Here is a 17,760-nt window from a genome sequence, read left to right as displayed (position 1 = left end):
ATTTTGTTTTGTTTAAGTTAATAAAAAATATACTTTATTATATTTAACTATTGTACTCCAAATTATATATATATATATATATATATATATATATATATATATATATACTTTTCAATGATGTTATATATATATATACTTTTCAATGATGTAATATAATGATTATACATAACTAACATATAGTAGCAATAATTTTGAGAAATATCAATTTTGTTTTTGTTTAAGTTAATAAAAAATATACTTTATTATATTTAACTATTGTAGTCCAAATTTTATATATATATATAATAATTAATAGCAATATTTTGAGAAATGTCAGTTTTGTTTTCTAAGCTAATAAAAATATATACTTTATTATATTTAAGTATTGTACTCCAAATTATATATATATATATATATAATTATAATTAAGATTGCATGAAAACCTATATCTCGTCTTAAGAATTCACAAACTCAAAATCAGTAGAATAGAAAAATATGAGTCCCTATGCAAATTCCTACTATAAATTTTATGATGAAGAAAAGGCGTAATCTAATCCAACCTTTGACACCCAATATTCTCTTTTGGGCTTTAATCTAATGCAACCTTTCACACCCAATATTCTCTTTTGGGCTGAGCATGCCCTGCTCAACCCTTTTACCAATAATATTCCCTTCATGCCCTGATTTGTGAAGATGGGTCGGTGACCCGCTACGTTTTATATTGTTTATTGATTTTCAGAAATGATTGGAAATACTAGTCTAGAAACAAAACCACCCTTCGATATCTGCGCAGGAAAAAACGGATGACGGTAGGAATGATCTGATAGCAGATGAATGCCACATTATTTCACTCCTTTTTCTGCAAATCGAAATCCATGCAGTGAATATTTGACAACGTAAAGGTAGGCGTACCGATCTGGAGCATAGAGAGGGTATCTGAAAAACAAAGGGCCATTAATTGCACCGATCAATTGGTCTGGAGCAGATAAGTTATTAATTTCACAGACTAAATTCAATGGATCAGAGTTGTGCATAAAAGAGAACCCTGAACCCGTACGACCATAGGGAGAAAGAAGAAAAAGACCGAACCCGTACAACCATCTAGCAGAACTTTGCTTATAAGAAAGAAATCGGCGAGCAGTTTCACTAATGGGACTGCTTGAAGGACAAGCCATAGGCGCTGGAGCTCTCTTCCTGCTAATTCTGATTTGGGTGATCAAAGTGAGGTTAAACAATGGTAAAACTAAGGAGAACAAGCAGAAGAGGTTGATGCATCTGAATCTGCCTCCTGGGAATATTGAATGGCCAGTGTTGGGTGGAACACTGAAATTTTTGAAGCCTCATGCAGCTACCTCACCTGGGTCTTTCATGCAAGAAAATTGTTCAAGGTATTCAACTATTTGATATCAATGGCATCTGTTCTGTTAGGCTTGAATTAATTGGTCACTATTTTTCCCAATGCCTGATCCATGAAAGATTGGTTTCAATGCAAGAGAACATTCATCAGTATGTCTATGTAAGTTTTTGGATATATGTTGTCTGCAGGTGTTTATAGGGACACCAACAAATATCCAAAAACTTACATCAACATAACCACAAGAAATAAAAATATACACTCACAAATATTCATCATCATTTTATTTTACTGATCCTTTTGCTGATAATATAAACAGGCATGGCAAGATATTCAAATCTCATCTATTTGGGCATCCCACCATAGTATCTGCAGACCCGGACCTGAACAAATTTATCCTGGTGAACGAAGGGAGGCTGTTCGAATGCAGTTATCCGAGCACCATCGGGGGAATTTTGGGCAAATGGTCGATGCTCGTTCTGGTTGGAGAAATGCATAAATGCATGCGAACCATAGCTGTAAATTTCATGAGCATTAGCAACCTGAGGAGCCGTTTATTGGGTGATATTGAGAAACACACCCTTCTCACACTCGACTCATGGGAGAAGATGGAGCAGCGCCCCTTCTCTGCACAGCTCGAAGCCAAGAAGGTTAATTCTCAGGAAAAAAAAAAATTGTTCGCACTAGGTATTGAATTTAATTCTATCTATGCTTAGATTTGATAATCATCAGAAACTAAGGGGCAGGAGGTTTTGTTGGCGCAGTTTACTTTCAATTTGATGGCAAAACAGATGATGAGCTTCAATCCTGGGGAGCCTGAGACGGATGATCTCATGAAGGAGTATTTCACGTTCATGAAGGGTGCCATCTCTGTGCCTATAAATCTTCCCGGGACTAGTTACAGGAAAGCGTTGAAGGTAATTCATCAAAATAACTAATGTATGTATTGGCGTAAGTTTGGATGTTTAGGGTGCCTGGGTGCGTTGGATGTTTAGGGTGCAGTCTAAACAGGCCACGTCTTGGTTAGGAAAATAATAAAGTTTCTGTCTGATTTAATAAAAAAAAAAATGTGGGAATTTTTGAAAATTTAGGTTATTTTAGATGGTTTTTTTGTTTTTGACAGTACTGAGTCTTTTTTTTATAAATGACATTTAGTTCTCTTAAATCTATTTAGGCTATAAAAAAAATAATTTAAATACTCCCACAATCATATTTCTTAGAAAAATTCCAATCCAACCATCTATGCAAAATTATAACTGTTTAGACAACGTCTTTGTTAAATGTTACCTGTCTCAGGTGGGAAAGCAGAAAGTTCAAAACAGACTTATGACCTGACCTAACCATAATTTAGATTAATCACAATCGACACCAGATAAATATTATTAATAGTATTAATGCATAACAAACACTTATAAATAGCATTAATGCATAGCAAACTCCTTTAAACATATATCACTGTGATAACATTTTACAAAGTGAAAAGTAGTTTACGGAGAAAACAGTGTTATAACTATTTTTTCCAAAAACCCTTTTTTCACTATGAATTATTTTCACACACTATGAATTACAAAGTGAAAATTTGCATTCTAGAAAAACATTTTAGAATATCATATAAGCGTTTATGTTTTATTGAATTTGACATCCATGTTAGTATTGATGTTATAGAAATTTCATGATCATTAGGATTTATCAAACTTGACTGTATCAGATTTACTTTGACTTTTGTATTTCCAAACAGATTTGCGTTTATAAAAATTCCAATCTTTTAACCTAGATGAAACTAATGTTGCTGCATTTTGAAAATGATTTGCATTTCAAAAAATTCCGTATTTTTAACCAATTAGAATGAAATTTGGGTTGCTCAATTGGCTTTGCTTTAAAAATCAAATTGCAACAAAGCCTTGTTCTTGGATTTTCTGTCTATTGAACAATCCTAGCAAATCTTATACAAAGTAACAGACACTTCCCCATTCAAGACTCTAGGGCACCTCATGAGCTCGCCATTTCAATGTGTAGGTCGCTGAGAAAAATTCAACATTTATATCATACAAAGCAACAGACATTTCTGCAATCTATATCCTAGGGCACTTCGTGAGCTAGCAATTCCAATGTATAGGTTGCTGAGAAGGATTCAACGTTTTTGTTGCTGAGCATTTTGTTGTCATTAAGCGATTCAATTTTTATGTTGCCAAGAACTGTAGAATCGCTTAGCAATTTATGGTGTTGCTAAGCAATTTAGGTTTTATGTTGCTGAGAGTTCTCGTGTTGTTTGGCAGTCTAGAGTAAAGATACTGGACTTTGTGAAAAAGACCATGGACGAGAGAAAAAGACATCCAGACGTACACTACGACGACCTCCTCAGCAATGTCATGGATGATGGAAGGCTTTCGACTGAACAAATACTGGATCTCATACTCAACATCCTCTTTGCTGGCCATGAAACTTCTGCTGTGGGCTTAACTCTGGCCTTGCATTTTTTGGCCAAATCGCCATGGGCAGTGGATACTCTCAGGGTACGTACCGGTGTTAAAAAAATCACCTGGTTTTGTATACATATTGTCCAAAACATTTTCATTAGGTCATGTAATTTGGGCATTCTGTGCACTATACTACATCTAACTATATTTTGCAAAAATTCCTCAGTCAGAGCATTTGGGTATTGTCAGAACAAGGCAACAACAGAGCCCAGAGAGGAAAACTTTAAACTGGGACGATTACAAATCCATGGATTTCACTCAAAATGTAAGTATACAGGCCCTAGCCCTTAATTTGAAGCAAAATGGCAGGCTTCACTGTGCAAGATTTTGATAGAGAACTATATTTTTGTGATGAAGTAGGTCATCAATGAAACTCTTCGGCTAGGCAACGTGGTTCGTTTTGTGCACAGAAAAGCAATAAGGGACGTGCATTTCAAAGGTCTGTGACCTAAATTGGGAATTGTATAAGGTCTCTTTATATATTTAGTCAGTCTGAGAATATAGAGTTCAAAGTTCTTGTAAAACTAATCTTCTTTTTACTGACAGGATATGACATCCCTGCTGGATGGAAAGTTCTGCCAGTTTTTGCAGCGGTCCACTTGGATCCGGATCTATATGATGAACCTGTGGAATTCAATCCCCACAGATGGAAGGTATCGGACAGAATGATAAATAAATTAATCCATTTTGACTGTGAATTGGGACGACTGAATATTAAAATCGTTTGGGTTGGACTGGAAATTTCAGAAACTGGAGCCCAATACATATTTTACTCCATTTGGAGGAGGACCACGACTCTGTGCTGGTCTCGAGCTTGCCAAGTTGGAGATTGCTGTTTTCCTTCATCACCTCGTTCTGAACTTAGGGTATATTTTATATATTTTTTCTGGTTGGAATCCTATTCTAATAGGAAAATACATTGGAAAACTTTTAAAAAAATAGTAAGCCTAAACAATTAGATCAGAAAACTTTCCAAAAATTCATACTTAAAGACTATAGATATGATATATATGATTTTTCTCTTATATATGATTTTTCTGAATGTTTACCTGATAAGATTGATAAAAAAGATTAAAAATTTGTTTATTGTTGGTGCAGCTGGGAATTGGCAGAAGAAGACCGTGCGCTTGCTTTTCCTTTCGTAGAGTTTGAGAAGGGCCTTCCCATAAGAGTGAGACCAATCAGAGAATCACATTGCTGATGACCCACCTGGCTGCATTTTGCTAACAGTAGGTTATAGGATATTGTAAATAATATACACGTTAAGTATATTCATTGCTTCCATGATGAGACCGTGTGAGGATGTCCAGTGACTTCAAGGCCGGTGGTTACTCTGCCGAACAGAAATAAGTGGAAACCACATGCGCGAAAATTTTGATAAAGCTGATCACATGGCACTCTCTATACCACGACCATAATAATAAAATTATTATGTTTCTTATTCTGTAATGGTTGCACTGTGCATTCTTAAATTAAGATTTTATTGCATGTTTCCTCGTTGCAAACAGTGTATGTGCATCCCATGTGAAAGCAGCTTACACAGTGGATAAGCTCAGAACCTTTGACTTTTGGGCTCAGTACACAGAATTTTCATAACAGTTTCCAACATTCTGCAAATGTCTGGATTGTGTTATTTCTGCATTTAAGATAGAATTTATTAAACTAACATATTCCTGAAGTCCATGATCACTACCAGTTTGAATACACTAATAAACAGTAATTCAAGCCATTAACCAAATTGTGAATTCTAACTTGGTGTTCGACCTGGGAATTAGTTTATAAGCTGCTGCTGGTAAGGATATTTAATCGAGATTGAAAATTGCAACAACAGCTTAAATATTTCAAAGAGGTTCATCCAACCCATGGCCCTTTTTTTTAACTCGTGGTTTAGTACTTGCAATTAAGCGTTGTACATATTCCAGACCTGCAGGAAAATAAAGTTATTATTGCGTGTCTAGGGAAATGTTATAATTTTCTCAAATTTTTCCCTCCTATCTTGTTATAGGAGCAACAGTTATAATTAAATTTTAATTGTAATTTATTATAAGCTATTATGTTTGGTAATGGCTAATTTAATATCGTTACTTTCTCTGTGGTTAAATGAGTGGTTAGTGGTTAATGGAAAATTATTTATTTATTTGTTAATTTTTTAATATAAAAAATAAAATAAAATCTAGTTGCAATTAAATAATTGAAAATTTATATAAATAACGAAAATTAAATATTATGAGTGTCTACTTTATTAAAAAATATATAAAAATAATATGATAATGATATCTATTAAGAATAATAAGAAATTAAATAGTTATAAATATATAATTTTATTTTAAATAATATTATGAAAATTTGATAATGATGATTATATTTTTTTTGACTTTCTAGATGAGGTGAGATGGAGGTGCTAAGTGGGAGGAGGGCATATGGTATTCAACCACCAGGCATGAGGGCATATGGTATTCATACCACCAGGCATATATAGGTGCAGATGTGCCATTCGCTCTCCAATCTGCTCTCCCTAAAGATGAAAGGTAGATGTGCCATTCGCTCTCCTATCTGCTCTCCCTAAAGATGAAAGGTGGTAGTTATTCTAAAGCATAGCACATTATGTTTCATTTTTCCACTTCAATGACACACTAATTTGATGTTTATTCTAATGTGATAAAAAAAATGGCGTTGGAGATCTTGGTTATAGTGTTACTGGGTTTTAATTGTTTGGAGCTTCTTAAGAGCATTTTCGTTTGGAGCTTCTCAAAGCATTTTTTTATCTTATCTTTCCACTTTTAATTATGGTGATTTGTAGTGGTGATTAAGAGGTTTAGGATGGTGATGTAAATTATTGAGCCTAATGGTTATAGGGCAGTATGAGGGGAATGTACAATTTTATTCATGATTAATGTGGAGTTTACACGTCTCTTTTAAAATAAAAATAAAATATTTTTTAAATTAAAAAATAATGTTTATTTTAATTAAAATAAAAAAACAAGTATATACATATTTGGTTAATTTTACATAAAAATAAAATATTCTTTAAATTAAAAAATAATGTCAACTATAATCAAAATAAAAACAAATATACATATTTGGTTAGTTTTACTTAAAAGTATTATAAAATGTAGTCTTACTCTAATTGTGCTTGGTTTATTAATTGTTCTTGTTTTATTAGTTGTTGATATTACAACCCACTACAAAGGTGATTTGGTAAGAATATTTCAATCTTACTCTAAGTTATAAGTTACTTTAAAATTCTTGTAAAGTAATCAAAACAAATAAAATTGATATTATTTATATTTTCATATTTCAATTGGATATGTAAATAAACCATTTTAATATTCATGTTAACTAATTTATTTTAATATCAACTTTAGAAAAAACATAAACATATATGTATATATATGAACCACAATAAAATATTTCAATGTGCAAAGAGAAGTAATTGAAAGTAAAAAAGACTTAATTCCTTTCTTATAGCATTACTAAGAGATAAATGTGTAATTAGTTCAATTTTTAATATAAAATTAATGTGACATTAAAAAAATATTAATAATAATTAAAAAATTCAATGTACATAATATTTCATTATATAAATTTAAGTAATATTGAAATATATTTAAAAGTATATTAATAGAATAAAAACTTTAATATCAACAATGTAATCCATAAATAAAATATTTCAATGCTAAAGTTTATACTATAATAATAATAATAATAATAAAATGTATGTATATAAAGTAATTGAAAAAATAAATTCTTATTATTATAGCTTTCAAGTATCATTATTTTACATTTTGACCCTTCTATTAAGAGTTAATTTTGAATGATGCAAATATTTATTGGAATTGCATGTTTAAGCCATTTTATTCCATGTATTCAAAGAATTTTCAAAGGGTTGAATCTATTTATGCATTCAAAAATGTAATTTAAATACACACACAATGTTTCATCTTAACCATCATCTACCGAATCCCTAAAGGATGCAATATTTGGAGGTGCAATTTTTTAAAGTTTTGCACTATAAAAAGGGTTTGCACCTCAAGAAATTTGAGCCCTCTCGCTCTTGCTAGATCCATGGTTAAGATGGATCTATACCGGTAGATAACAACTATTGCATCCCAGTGTGTGGCACTGATGGTTATGCACTCATTAGTTAGCATGGTACCATTCCTTCCATTGTCATTTAAGCTACATGTAGTAGTTATTTTGGAGTTTATTCTAGAAGCTTTTAGCAGAGTGTTATCTTTTTCTTGTTGTTGTTGGTCAACCCCATCAAGTGTATAGGTTTTCAGGGTATCGGTGTTTAGTCTTTCTCCCATGTTGCATATCCTCCTTTATCGATTGTGTGTTATCTAAGTTGTGTATTCTTCATCTTTCCATCTCTTTAAATTTGTCGAGGGATATATCCTTTTCAATTGCGGAATCACCCTTACTTGGTCACAATAGTCCATCTCTACAATGTGTCCTTTTTCACTAAGTCAATGAGTGGTGTATCAATATTGGAGTATACCTTCACAAACCTCCCATAGCAGTTGAAAAACCTTAGGAAGACCTTCAAATCATGCACGTTGTGTGGTTACTTCGAGTTAGATAATTCTTTTTACCTTGGTAGGGTCCATATGAACACATCCCTATCCAATCTAATTGCCCAAAAATGGTGTCTTGTACGCTAAAAAACACATTTAGACTTCTTCAAATACAACTGACACTCCCTCTATTCCTCAAATGGAGTTTCCAAATGTTTTGTGTGGTCTTACATACCCTCACTATATACCACGATGTCATCCATATATAGAACATTGAACTTATATTCATGGAGTTATGTTATGCACTTGTATTTACAAGTTTTTGGACCATCCTTCAATTTATCATGATGTCCACATAACACTGTATAAAATCTCGTAGATTCACAAGCTCATGTAATCTACTAAAACAAGAGACAAGAATCTACTTCTACTCTTTACAGTAGAAGCACATAAAGATCGAGAAAAATAATAATCAACAAGCGGAAGACAAATCAATGGCACATAACACAATAAATATCTGGGGAAAGCCACAACTCAAAACCCCACTATTTGTATTGCATTAATCTGGAAAATCAAGATGAAATTATAATGCTTGTTCTCTCTAGAACAATCCCAGCACTCAGAAAATTCAATCTCCAACTCATAAGCAAGGTCAAGGCCAAAGATTAGCCTCTTCACAAGCTCTCAAAGTCTCTATTCCGATGTGTAATTGCTATAGATGATAACTTGTATTTAAAGGGAAATAAAGCCTCTAAAAACTGCAATCCCTCAAGGATCAGTTCCTGATTGCATACACTATCAGTGCAACTCAGAAAAATATAAAACAAATAGTGCATTGTCCCTGCACTCTAGTCTCAACTGGGTCTTTCTCATAATCGACATGCATGAGTTTTAGATGAGTAAATATCCAGTTAATTAGAGTAGCACTAGTGGTGTTCATTAGTGACACCACTAACTGTTAACTCACTATTAGTTCTCTCAATCAGTGTGAGAACTAATTTAACTTAATTAACTCATGAAACTGAGTCTTCTATTTTACAACTCACAATTAACTCATATTCGACTCCTACAAAGTAGGGAGAACATACACCTGAATTCAAAAAGACTTCCAACTCGAATTTCCTAAGTTAGGTAAGTTTAATAAACTTAATTTAACTATTTAAGTTGCTATGAGAATAGAATTCGAATTTAATTCCTAGTTTAATTCAAGGAAAAATTAAACTGGACTCTCTTGTTGCCATTTCTCAACAATCCCTCTCAACAAGAAAGGGATTATCAACTACCCCGATCCTGTCTCTGTGAAACTCAAATTTACATCTTGAAAATTCCTTTCTCAATATGTTAGCATCTTGCTCCTTTGTGGGAATGTAATATAACAACATGATCTACCTCAATACACAATATCTAAGATGATGATATTGGATATCAATATTTTTGGACCGATCATGAAAAACTAGATTTTCAGAGAGTTTGATACAACTCTGATTATCACAATAAATCACTGTAGGATCCATCTACTGACCAAACAAACCAACCAAGATCTTCCTCATCCAGATAGCCTCACATGTTTCCTGACTTGCAGCCATGTACTCCACCTCTACAGAACTGAGTGCAACTGATCTTTGTCTCCTGATGTACCAAGAAACTGTCTTTGTCCCAATACTGAATATCCCTCCGGATGTGCTCTACCTATCAGATGGACTCCCTGCCCAATATGCATCAGTGAAGCCTTGAAACTTCGCTCCCTTTGTCCATTTGTACCATGACCCAAACTGAGTATTGCCTCTGAGGTATCTCAATACATGCTTTTCCGCCTTCCAATACAGCTTGGTAGGCCTAACCATCGCTTGACTAAGTTGGTTAACTGCATAACACATATTTGGTCATGTGTTCACCAAGTACAAGAGTGAACCCACAAGCTGCCTATAAACAGTAGCTTCCACTACTTCCCCTGAAGTAGCATCCTCCTTCCTCCTGTTACTAGCTAGAGGAGTCTCCATGGGTTTACTGCTCTCCATGCAGAATCTCCTGAGTATCTCATTGGCATACTTGCCCTGAGATACAAACAACTCCCCATCTCCCTGCCATACCTCCATGCCAAGAAATTAATGCATGAGCCCCATGTCCTTCTTATCAAACTCTCTTACAAGGTCCTCCTTGCAAGATTTGATGAGCCTCTCATCACCTGTCAGTATGAGATCATCTACATAAAGTATAGTGATCAACAACTTACCTTCCACCACTATGTGATACAAGTTCACATCTACTTCACTCTTCATGAAGCCCAACCCAATGAAGTAGCTATCTATCTTGGTGTACCAAGAACGAGGTGTTTGCTTCAGCCCATACAATTCTCTCTTGAGTCGGCACACATGTGACTCACAGTCCAAGGTTTCAAAACCTTCGGGCTGCTCTATGTACACCTCTTCTTCAATCATGTCATTGAGGAAGGCAATCTTCACATCCATCTAATGGATCTTCCAACCCATCTGTGCTGATAGTGCCAAATAGATCTGATTGACGAGTACCTTGCAACAGGAGCAAAGGTCTCATCATAGTCAATCCCCTCTACCTGTGAAAATCCACAGGCCACAAATATGGGTTTATGCTTCTCCACATTACCATTTGTAGCTTGCTTTACCTTTTAAATCCAACGGGAGCTCACAATTGACTTGTCCTCCAGTCTTGAGACCACATCCCAAGCATTGTTTCGAACTACGGAGTCATACTCCTCCACCATCACATCAACCCAAACTGGTTGTTGCACTGCTTCTTGAAAGGAAGATGGCTCTGTCACAACACATGCACCCATCTGTTTCATCTGTCCCATGATGATGTGTCTAAGGAAAACCTTTCCCTTACTAGAAACCACATCATAGCCACAGTCTTCCAATACCACGACTGAAACAAGATTCTTCTTTAGTCCTGGAACATACATCACATCTTTGATCCTGAGAGGGGAACCAGAGTCCCTCTGAAAGGTAACTCTACTGATCCTGGTAGCTCTATACCTCTTGTCATCTCCAAACTCTATGCTCTACTTGAGGTCTTTCTCCTCAAAATCACTAAAAAGATCTATATTCCTCGTCATATGGAATGAGGCACCACTGTTAAGATACCACACGCCTCCCATGGAAGTGTCGGCCATGCATGCAATGATAGAGAAATCAAGTTCGAATTATGAAGCTAGAGCTTCACATACTGCCACTACTGTTGGCTCCTTCTTCCTTGCTTTCTTCTGTGGGCAGTTCTTGGCATAGTGCTTGTGTTCATGATAGTGAAAACTCTTTATTTTCATCAAGTCCATCTTCTTTCTTCCCTCATCGCCTTGGGACTTATTTCCCTTGGCCCACTTTTCCTTACTCAGTAAGGCACAATCCTCTTCCACTTCCTTGGAAGAGGTCCCATCTCTGGTGTTCCTCCTGATCCCCTCCTGCATCAAATCTGACCACAATCGTTCCCAATCTGGCAGCTTCTCCTGACCATTGATAGAGTCCTGATAACTATGCCAACTCTTTGGGAGTCCAAGAAAAGCAAGGCTCATCGTATTTTCCTCTGTCCCGCCATCACGAAATTTTCTAGAAAAAAGAGTTAATTTTAAATCAGCGATATCTCCCTCATCCGAGCTCTGATTCGACTTATTTCTTTTTTAATTTGGGTATCTTTTCCCAAGGAATCTAAATCTATTATTTGTTTTTAAAAATTTTGCACAGAAATTTTCAAATCTTCTCTACAAACTCTCGGCCCAAAAAACAATCTTGCTCTGATACCATGTAGAAAATCTTATAGATTCACAAGCTCATGTAATCTACTATAACAAGAGACAAGAATCTACTTCTACTCTTTACAGCAAAAGCATATAAATATCAATCAAAACAATAATTGACAAGAGGAAGACAAATCAATGGCATGTAACACAATAAAGATCGAGGGAAAGCCACAACTCAAAACCCCACTATCTGTATTGTCTTAATCGGGAAAATCAAGATGAAATTACAATGCTTGTTCTCTCTAGAACAATCCCAGCACTCGAAAAATTCAATCTCCAACTCATAAGCAAGCTCAAGGCCAAAGCTTAGCCTCTTCACAAGATCTCCAAGTATCTATTCCAATGTGTAATTCCTATGGAGGATATCTTATATTTAAAGGGAAATAAAACCTCTAAAAATTACGCAATCCCGCAAGGATCGGTTACTGATTGCATGCACTATCAGTGCAACTCAGAAAAACCTAAAACAAATAGTACATTTTCCCTGCACTCTAGTCTCAACTAGGTCTTTCTTAGAATCGACATGCATGAGTTTCTGATGAGTAAATATTCAGTTAACTAGAATAGCACTGGTGGATTTCATTAGTGACAGCACTGACTATTAACTCACTTTAATTGCTCTCAATCAGTTTGAGAACTAATTTAACTTAATTGACTCATGAAACTGAGTCTTCCATTTTACAACTCACAATTAACTCATACTGGACTCCTACAAAGTAAGTATAACATACACATGACTTTAGAAAGACTTCCAACTCGAATTTCCTAAGTTAAGTATGTTTAATAAACTTAATTTAACTATTTAAGTCGTTATGAGAATAGAATTCGAATTTAATTCCCAGTTTAATTCAAGGACAAATTAAACTGGACTCTCTTGTTTCCATTTCTCAACAAACACAACTTGTGCCCATGATTATCTTGCCTACCTCCCAACACACCAATCCTAAAACTCAATTGGTTTTCTGCCTACATGTGTCACATCAAATCATGAACAATAACAAAATTCACAATCCAATATACTTCTATGATCACATTTTGATAGAACATATATGCTTCGTTTTGGTGGAACATCTATGCAACACCCTTCTCTTCTACAAGCTACAATTGGGTGTACTATATGACTTAGCCCAATTTACCATCACCAAATCTTATTGAATGAACCTTGTAATTATTCAGTTGATGTATACTTCTTTCCATGAGATACTATCTACTAACATATTGCTTTAATACCATCCTTCTTGACAATAGAGGACTTGTAGAGGTTGAGGCCCTCTTGGTGTGTGACACCATGACCATTCCAGATTGGTTGTGTTCCCACACCAAGTGTACTAAGCCTCGATTATGCATCATTTATTTAATTCTTGTTAAACACTTAATAATATTTGCCTTAAACATGCAATATATACACATTTATGATATTAACAAAGTGTTTAGTAATCAAGCACACTGCATAACAAAGGAGAAAAAATTATTAGCATAAGCAACACCAATTTTCCCTAACACTTGGCTATAAAGTTCATAATATAATTGTTTTACAAACCCCTAAGTAATATCCCTCCTCAAGAAATATAATGTTGCAACTTGGGAACAATTGTTCCATGCATAAGATTGTTTAAAATCCATTGTTACATACCCTCTCCTTCACCCACAACCTAGGTGGTGATTGTTGCAACTTGTATCATAGAAATATATTTTTTGTAGGCCATGCTTATCATGGCCCTTGTCTCCTCACAAAATAATTGTGCAACATGTGTGCTCCTCACCAATCTACGTGCATTGTGACTGTGGTGTGCTCTCCAATCCCTTTGTGACACAATACATATATGTGCTCGAATTCTCCAACAAATGGTCATGTTTATCCATGTGGAACAAGATGGATCTTTAATGCATTTCTGCGCCCATTTGGGAAACCCCAAATTCCATGCAATATGTCTTTGCCAATGCCCCTCTCCTTGTGTGCACACCTAACCAATTCGAACTAACTCTTTTGTGCATGGCCCATTGAACTTGATCCAACCCAACCTATGCTTGCATGTGCTCAATGTTGTGTGACTTTGTCAAACTCCTTATGTGAGGGGTGTGTTACGCCCTAGCGTCGTGCATGCATCCCCAAATTTGGTTAATGAGGGGACGATGCATGTTCCGCACTTGATCCACCAGGTGCATCTCATGTTTCCACAAGTCATGTGGGAACTCACATGGGCTTGGCATCAAAGGTTGTAAGATCCATCGACTACCAACTAGGTGTGTAACTCAAGTTACCCAAAAAAAGGTGTGTGTGTGTGTGTTTTTAATATAAAACCCATCCATGTTTCATAAAAACATTGAAAATATATCCATAATATTTTTATATGTTAACAATACTTTACATAGACTTGTATCATGCTTTTTGCCTTTCATAGTACATGAAAACAAAACACATTAATCATCACATAAATTATAAGTCTTCCAAAATGAAGAAGAAATCATCATATCCAAAAATATTCACAAAATTATTAAGGCTTCCAAAAATAAAGAAGAACTCATCATATCCTAAGCATTCATTCCATTCATTTGTAGAATATTTCTTTGCAACAATGCGCTATATTTTAAACATAAAATTATGCCATTTTAGAAATATTTGATAGTATTATAAAATCATTAGCTAATCACAGCATGAGGATTCATTTCCATTTTCTCTTTGACATAAGAGATTCTTACTAGCGATGGAAAGAAATCTGCCTTTTCTTTTGTCTTATTGTGGACCCCACTAGAATACTTTCTTTTAAAATCTCTGATATTATAACTTGAATAATCTTGATAATTTCAAATCCATTTATCTTACTTCCAAATTAGTTACCTTATTTACCCCTAACAACTAAAATTAATCTCTTTATGTACTCTGAGAATCTTTCATCAATACCATAACTTTAGGTGCAAAATATTCCAAGGGAATTTATATATATATCCTAAAAGGAAAATCCCAACATAATTCTTATTTCAATTTTTTTAAACATACAACACAATTTCCAATACTTACTAAATTACATACAATTTCAATCCTTAATAATACGATAGTATTTATATTACTTTAAAAGCATGAAAAAGAAGGGATGCCATTGAATCTAAAACTTAGTAAAATAAATTCAATTTAGTATTCAAATAACATCCATCTCAAGGAAGGATACCAAAGTATGGTATCCATAAGTGAATTGCCATAATTACAAAAATTTGTACCATTTGAACTAAAGATTCTTATTGTTACCATTGCATATTGCATGAAACAAAATCAAAGTATATCTTTCCAACCTACAGAAAGACTCAAAATGTTATTTTCAAGGACAATCCAAACAAACAAAACAAAGTGTTAACAAACAAAACAGAGTGTTCTTTCACACTCTCCAAACAAAATTACTCCATGTGGAAGCTCACAAACAAAACAAAATAGAGTGTTCTTTCACACTCTCCAAACAAAATTACTCCCTGTGGAAGCTCACAAACAAAACAGAGTGTTCTTTCACACTGTTCAAACAAAATTACTCCTTGTGTAAGCTCACGTACTGAGATTTGGTGTTATGTAGAGTGCAACATTAAAATAATAATAAATTATTTAAACTCATTCCAAAATCAACTATTGGTAAAATGACCAAAGATACCAGTGTATAAAACATTTAATAGTATCTTCCCTCAAAAATTATTCCAGACTAATAATTTTTACAAAAATAAAAACTTTAAACTACATAATACAAATGGATAAATCATAAAATCTCATTTGCCAAGAATGCATATAAATATAAGGTTATAAAATATTACCAAGGTTAACCTCTAATCTATTCGACACCAATACTTTTGGCAATAATGAAAATTTCAAACTACATATTGAAAAGGGGGAATCATAAACTCATAATTTCCAATAATGTATACACCAATACTTTTGGCAATAATGAAAATTTCAAACTACATATTGAAAAGGGGGGAATCATAAACTCATATTTTCAATAATGTATATATAGTAAAAGTTACAGAGGATTACCCTAATTTATCTCGTAAGGTTTTATAGTAAAAGTTACAAAAGATTACCGCACTAATTTATCTCGTAAGTTTTTATAATAAAAGTTACAAAAGATTACCACACTAATTTATCCCATGCATTAACCAAAGTAAATTTAACACACCAATATATACAACCATCAAGCTAAAAGCATTATCCACCTTTGCATTTAATGATATGACACTTTAAATTAGCACACTAACATGAGTAAACAAAAATTAAGCAAAGATATATGTTTTCCTTTTCTGCAAAATGCAAAATGAAGAAGCATTACATTTCAAAAAATACTTTCTTTTCTACAAAAAGAGTAAATTCTATATTTCAAGAGAACTTTTTTTCTTGCAAAAAGAATAAGAGGGAACAATGTGCCAAGTGCCTTCAAAACAATGACTGTTAACTCTGAAACAAGACTTTTGAGAAAGCTATTATTTGAAATATAAATATATAACCTTAAAGGATACCAAGCGAAGGAGGATGTCGGATAATAGGAATATGAACATCATCTCTTCCAATTATAGTTTACATGACATGGTTTGTTTTTTTTTGAATTAGAAGCTTAAGTTGTAATCCTCTTTTCTTTTTTTTTCTTCCTAAACAAAAATTAACTAACTCTTCTTCAATATAGGCTTTCATAAACAGAAACGTATTAACAAAATAGTAACTCTTCTTCAATATAGGCTTTCATAAACAGAAACGTATTAACAGAATAGTAACTCTTCTTCAACATATGCTTCCATGTTATGTAATTTCAACATATGTATAACCAACTCTTCTTCAATATAGGCTTTCATAAACAGAAACGTATTAACAGAATAGTAACTCTTCTTCAACATATGCTTCCATGTTATGTAATTTCAACATATGTATAACCAGATAATTTATAACAACAAGAACTATTTTGAAGGTAAACTAACTACATATTCATCAAAGAAAGGTTAATTAAAGAAAAATATAGCAAACTATACATTTTACTTGATACTGAGTCATTCTACTTTGTTCATCAACTTTTCTGGCTAACTCCAACAGACCAGTTAGATTTACCACCCAACCATATCCAAATAAAACTCTTTTTCCTTGGAACCCTCGAGCTCTATAAGCTCACAAACAGTACCAACTTCAACAATTGTGAGAAATTTTAAGAAACTAAGGAAGATATCCTATCTTCCTCTCACACCACTTAGGCTCAATCAACCAGGATAAATTATTGATATTTTAATTTAGGAATCGATATAAATTACTGGGATTTTAATTTAGGAATTGGGTAGTCATTTTGGCATCATTTCCCTACTCCTTTTGGTCTACCCCTCCATGGGGAAAAATCCTTCAATATTTATAAGCATGGAGTGGAGTGACACTTCACCCCCTTCATGCAAAAATTAACTAAGTTTTTATGTATAAAAAATTGTATTATTCACCACCCCCTCAGGTGGCACCTCTCCAAATTTTCTCCTTTTATCTTATTTTATTTAGGTGCCTAAATTACGTAATATTCACCACCCATGGGTCTACTTAAGGAATTTTCTTATTATTTTTTTTTAAAGTGGATAATTAATATTTTGCATAAAAATAATATTTATTTTGAATCCTCGAAAGTGGGTAAATTGGATTTAATTCAAATTAAAGTTTAACTTATA

General features: G+C 33.8%; 1 protein-coding gene across 1 annotated transcript; it reads left to right on the top strand.

Annotated features, from left to right (window-relative positions):
- The first annotated feature begins 1,128 nt into the window (after window positions 1-1,128).
- Window positions 1,129-5,065, top strand: LOC149144929 (cholesterol 22-monohydroxylase CYP90B52-like). Its single transcript, XM_089452310.1, has 9 exons — window positions 1,129-1,367; window positions 1,653-1,983; window positions 2,098-2,250; window positions 3,610-3,846; window positions 3,977-4,075; window positions 4,171-4,249; window positions 4,357-4,463; window positions 4,558-4,676; window positions 4,909-5,065. Exons 1-9 carry the CDS (start codon window positions 1,129-1,131, stop codon window positions 5,009-5,011), a joined length of 1,467 nt encoding a protein of 488 aa, XP_089308436.1. The 3' UTR covers window positions 5,012-5,065.
- Window positions 5,066-17,760: the final 12,695 nt, after the last annotated feature.

The sequence above is a fragment of the Pinus tabuliformis genome, chromosome X (genome assembly GCF_031772625.1).
Source record: "Pinus tabuliformis cultivar Carrire ecotype Pingquan chromosome X, CPIR1, whole genome shotgun sequence".
NCBI classification, from domain to species: Eukaryota; Viridiplantae; Streptophyta; class Pinopsida; order Pinales; family Pinaceae; genus Pinus; species Pinus tabuliformis.
This window is presented reverse-complemented; position numbering and strand designations above follow the sequence as displayed.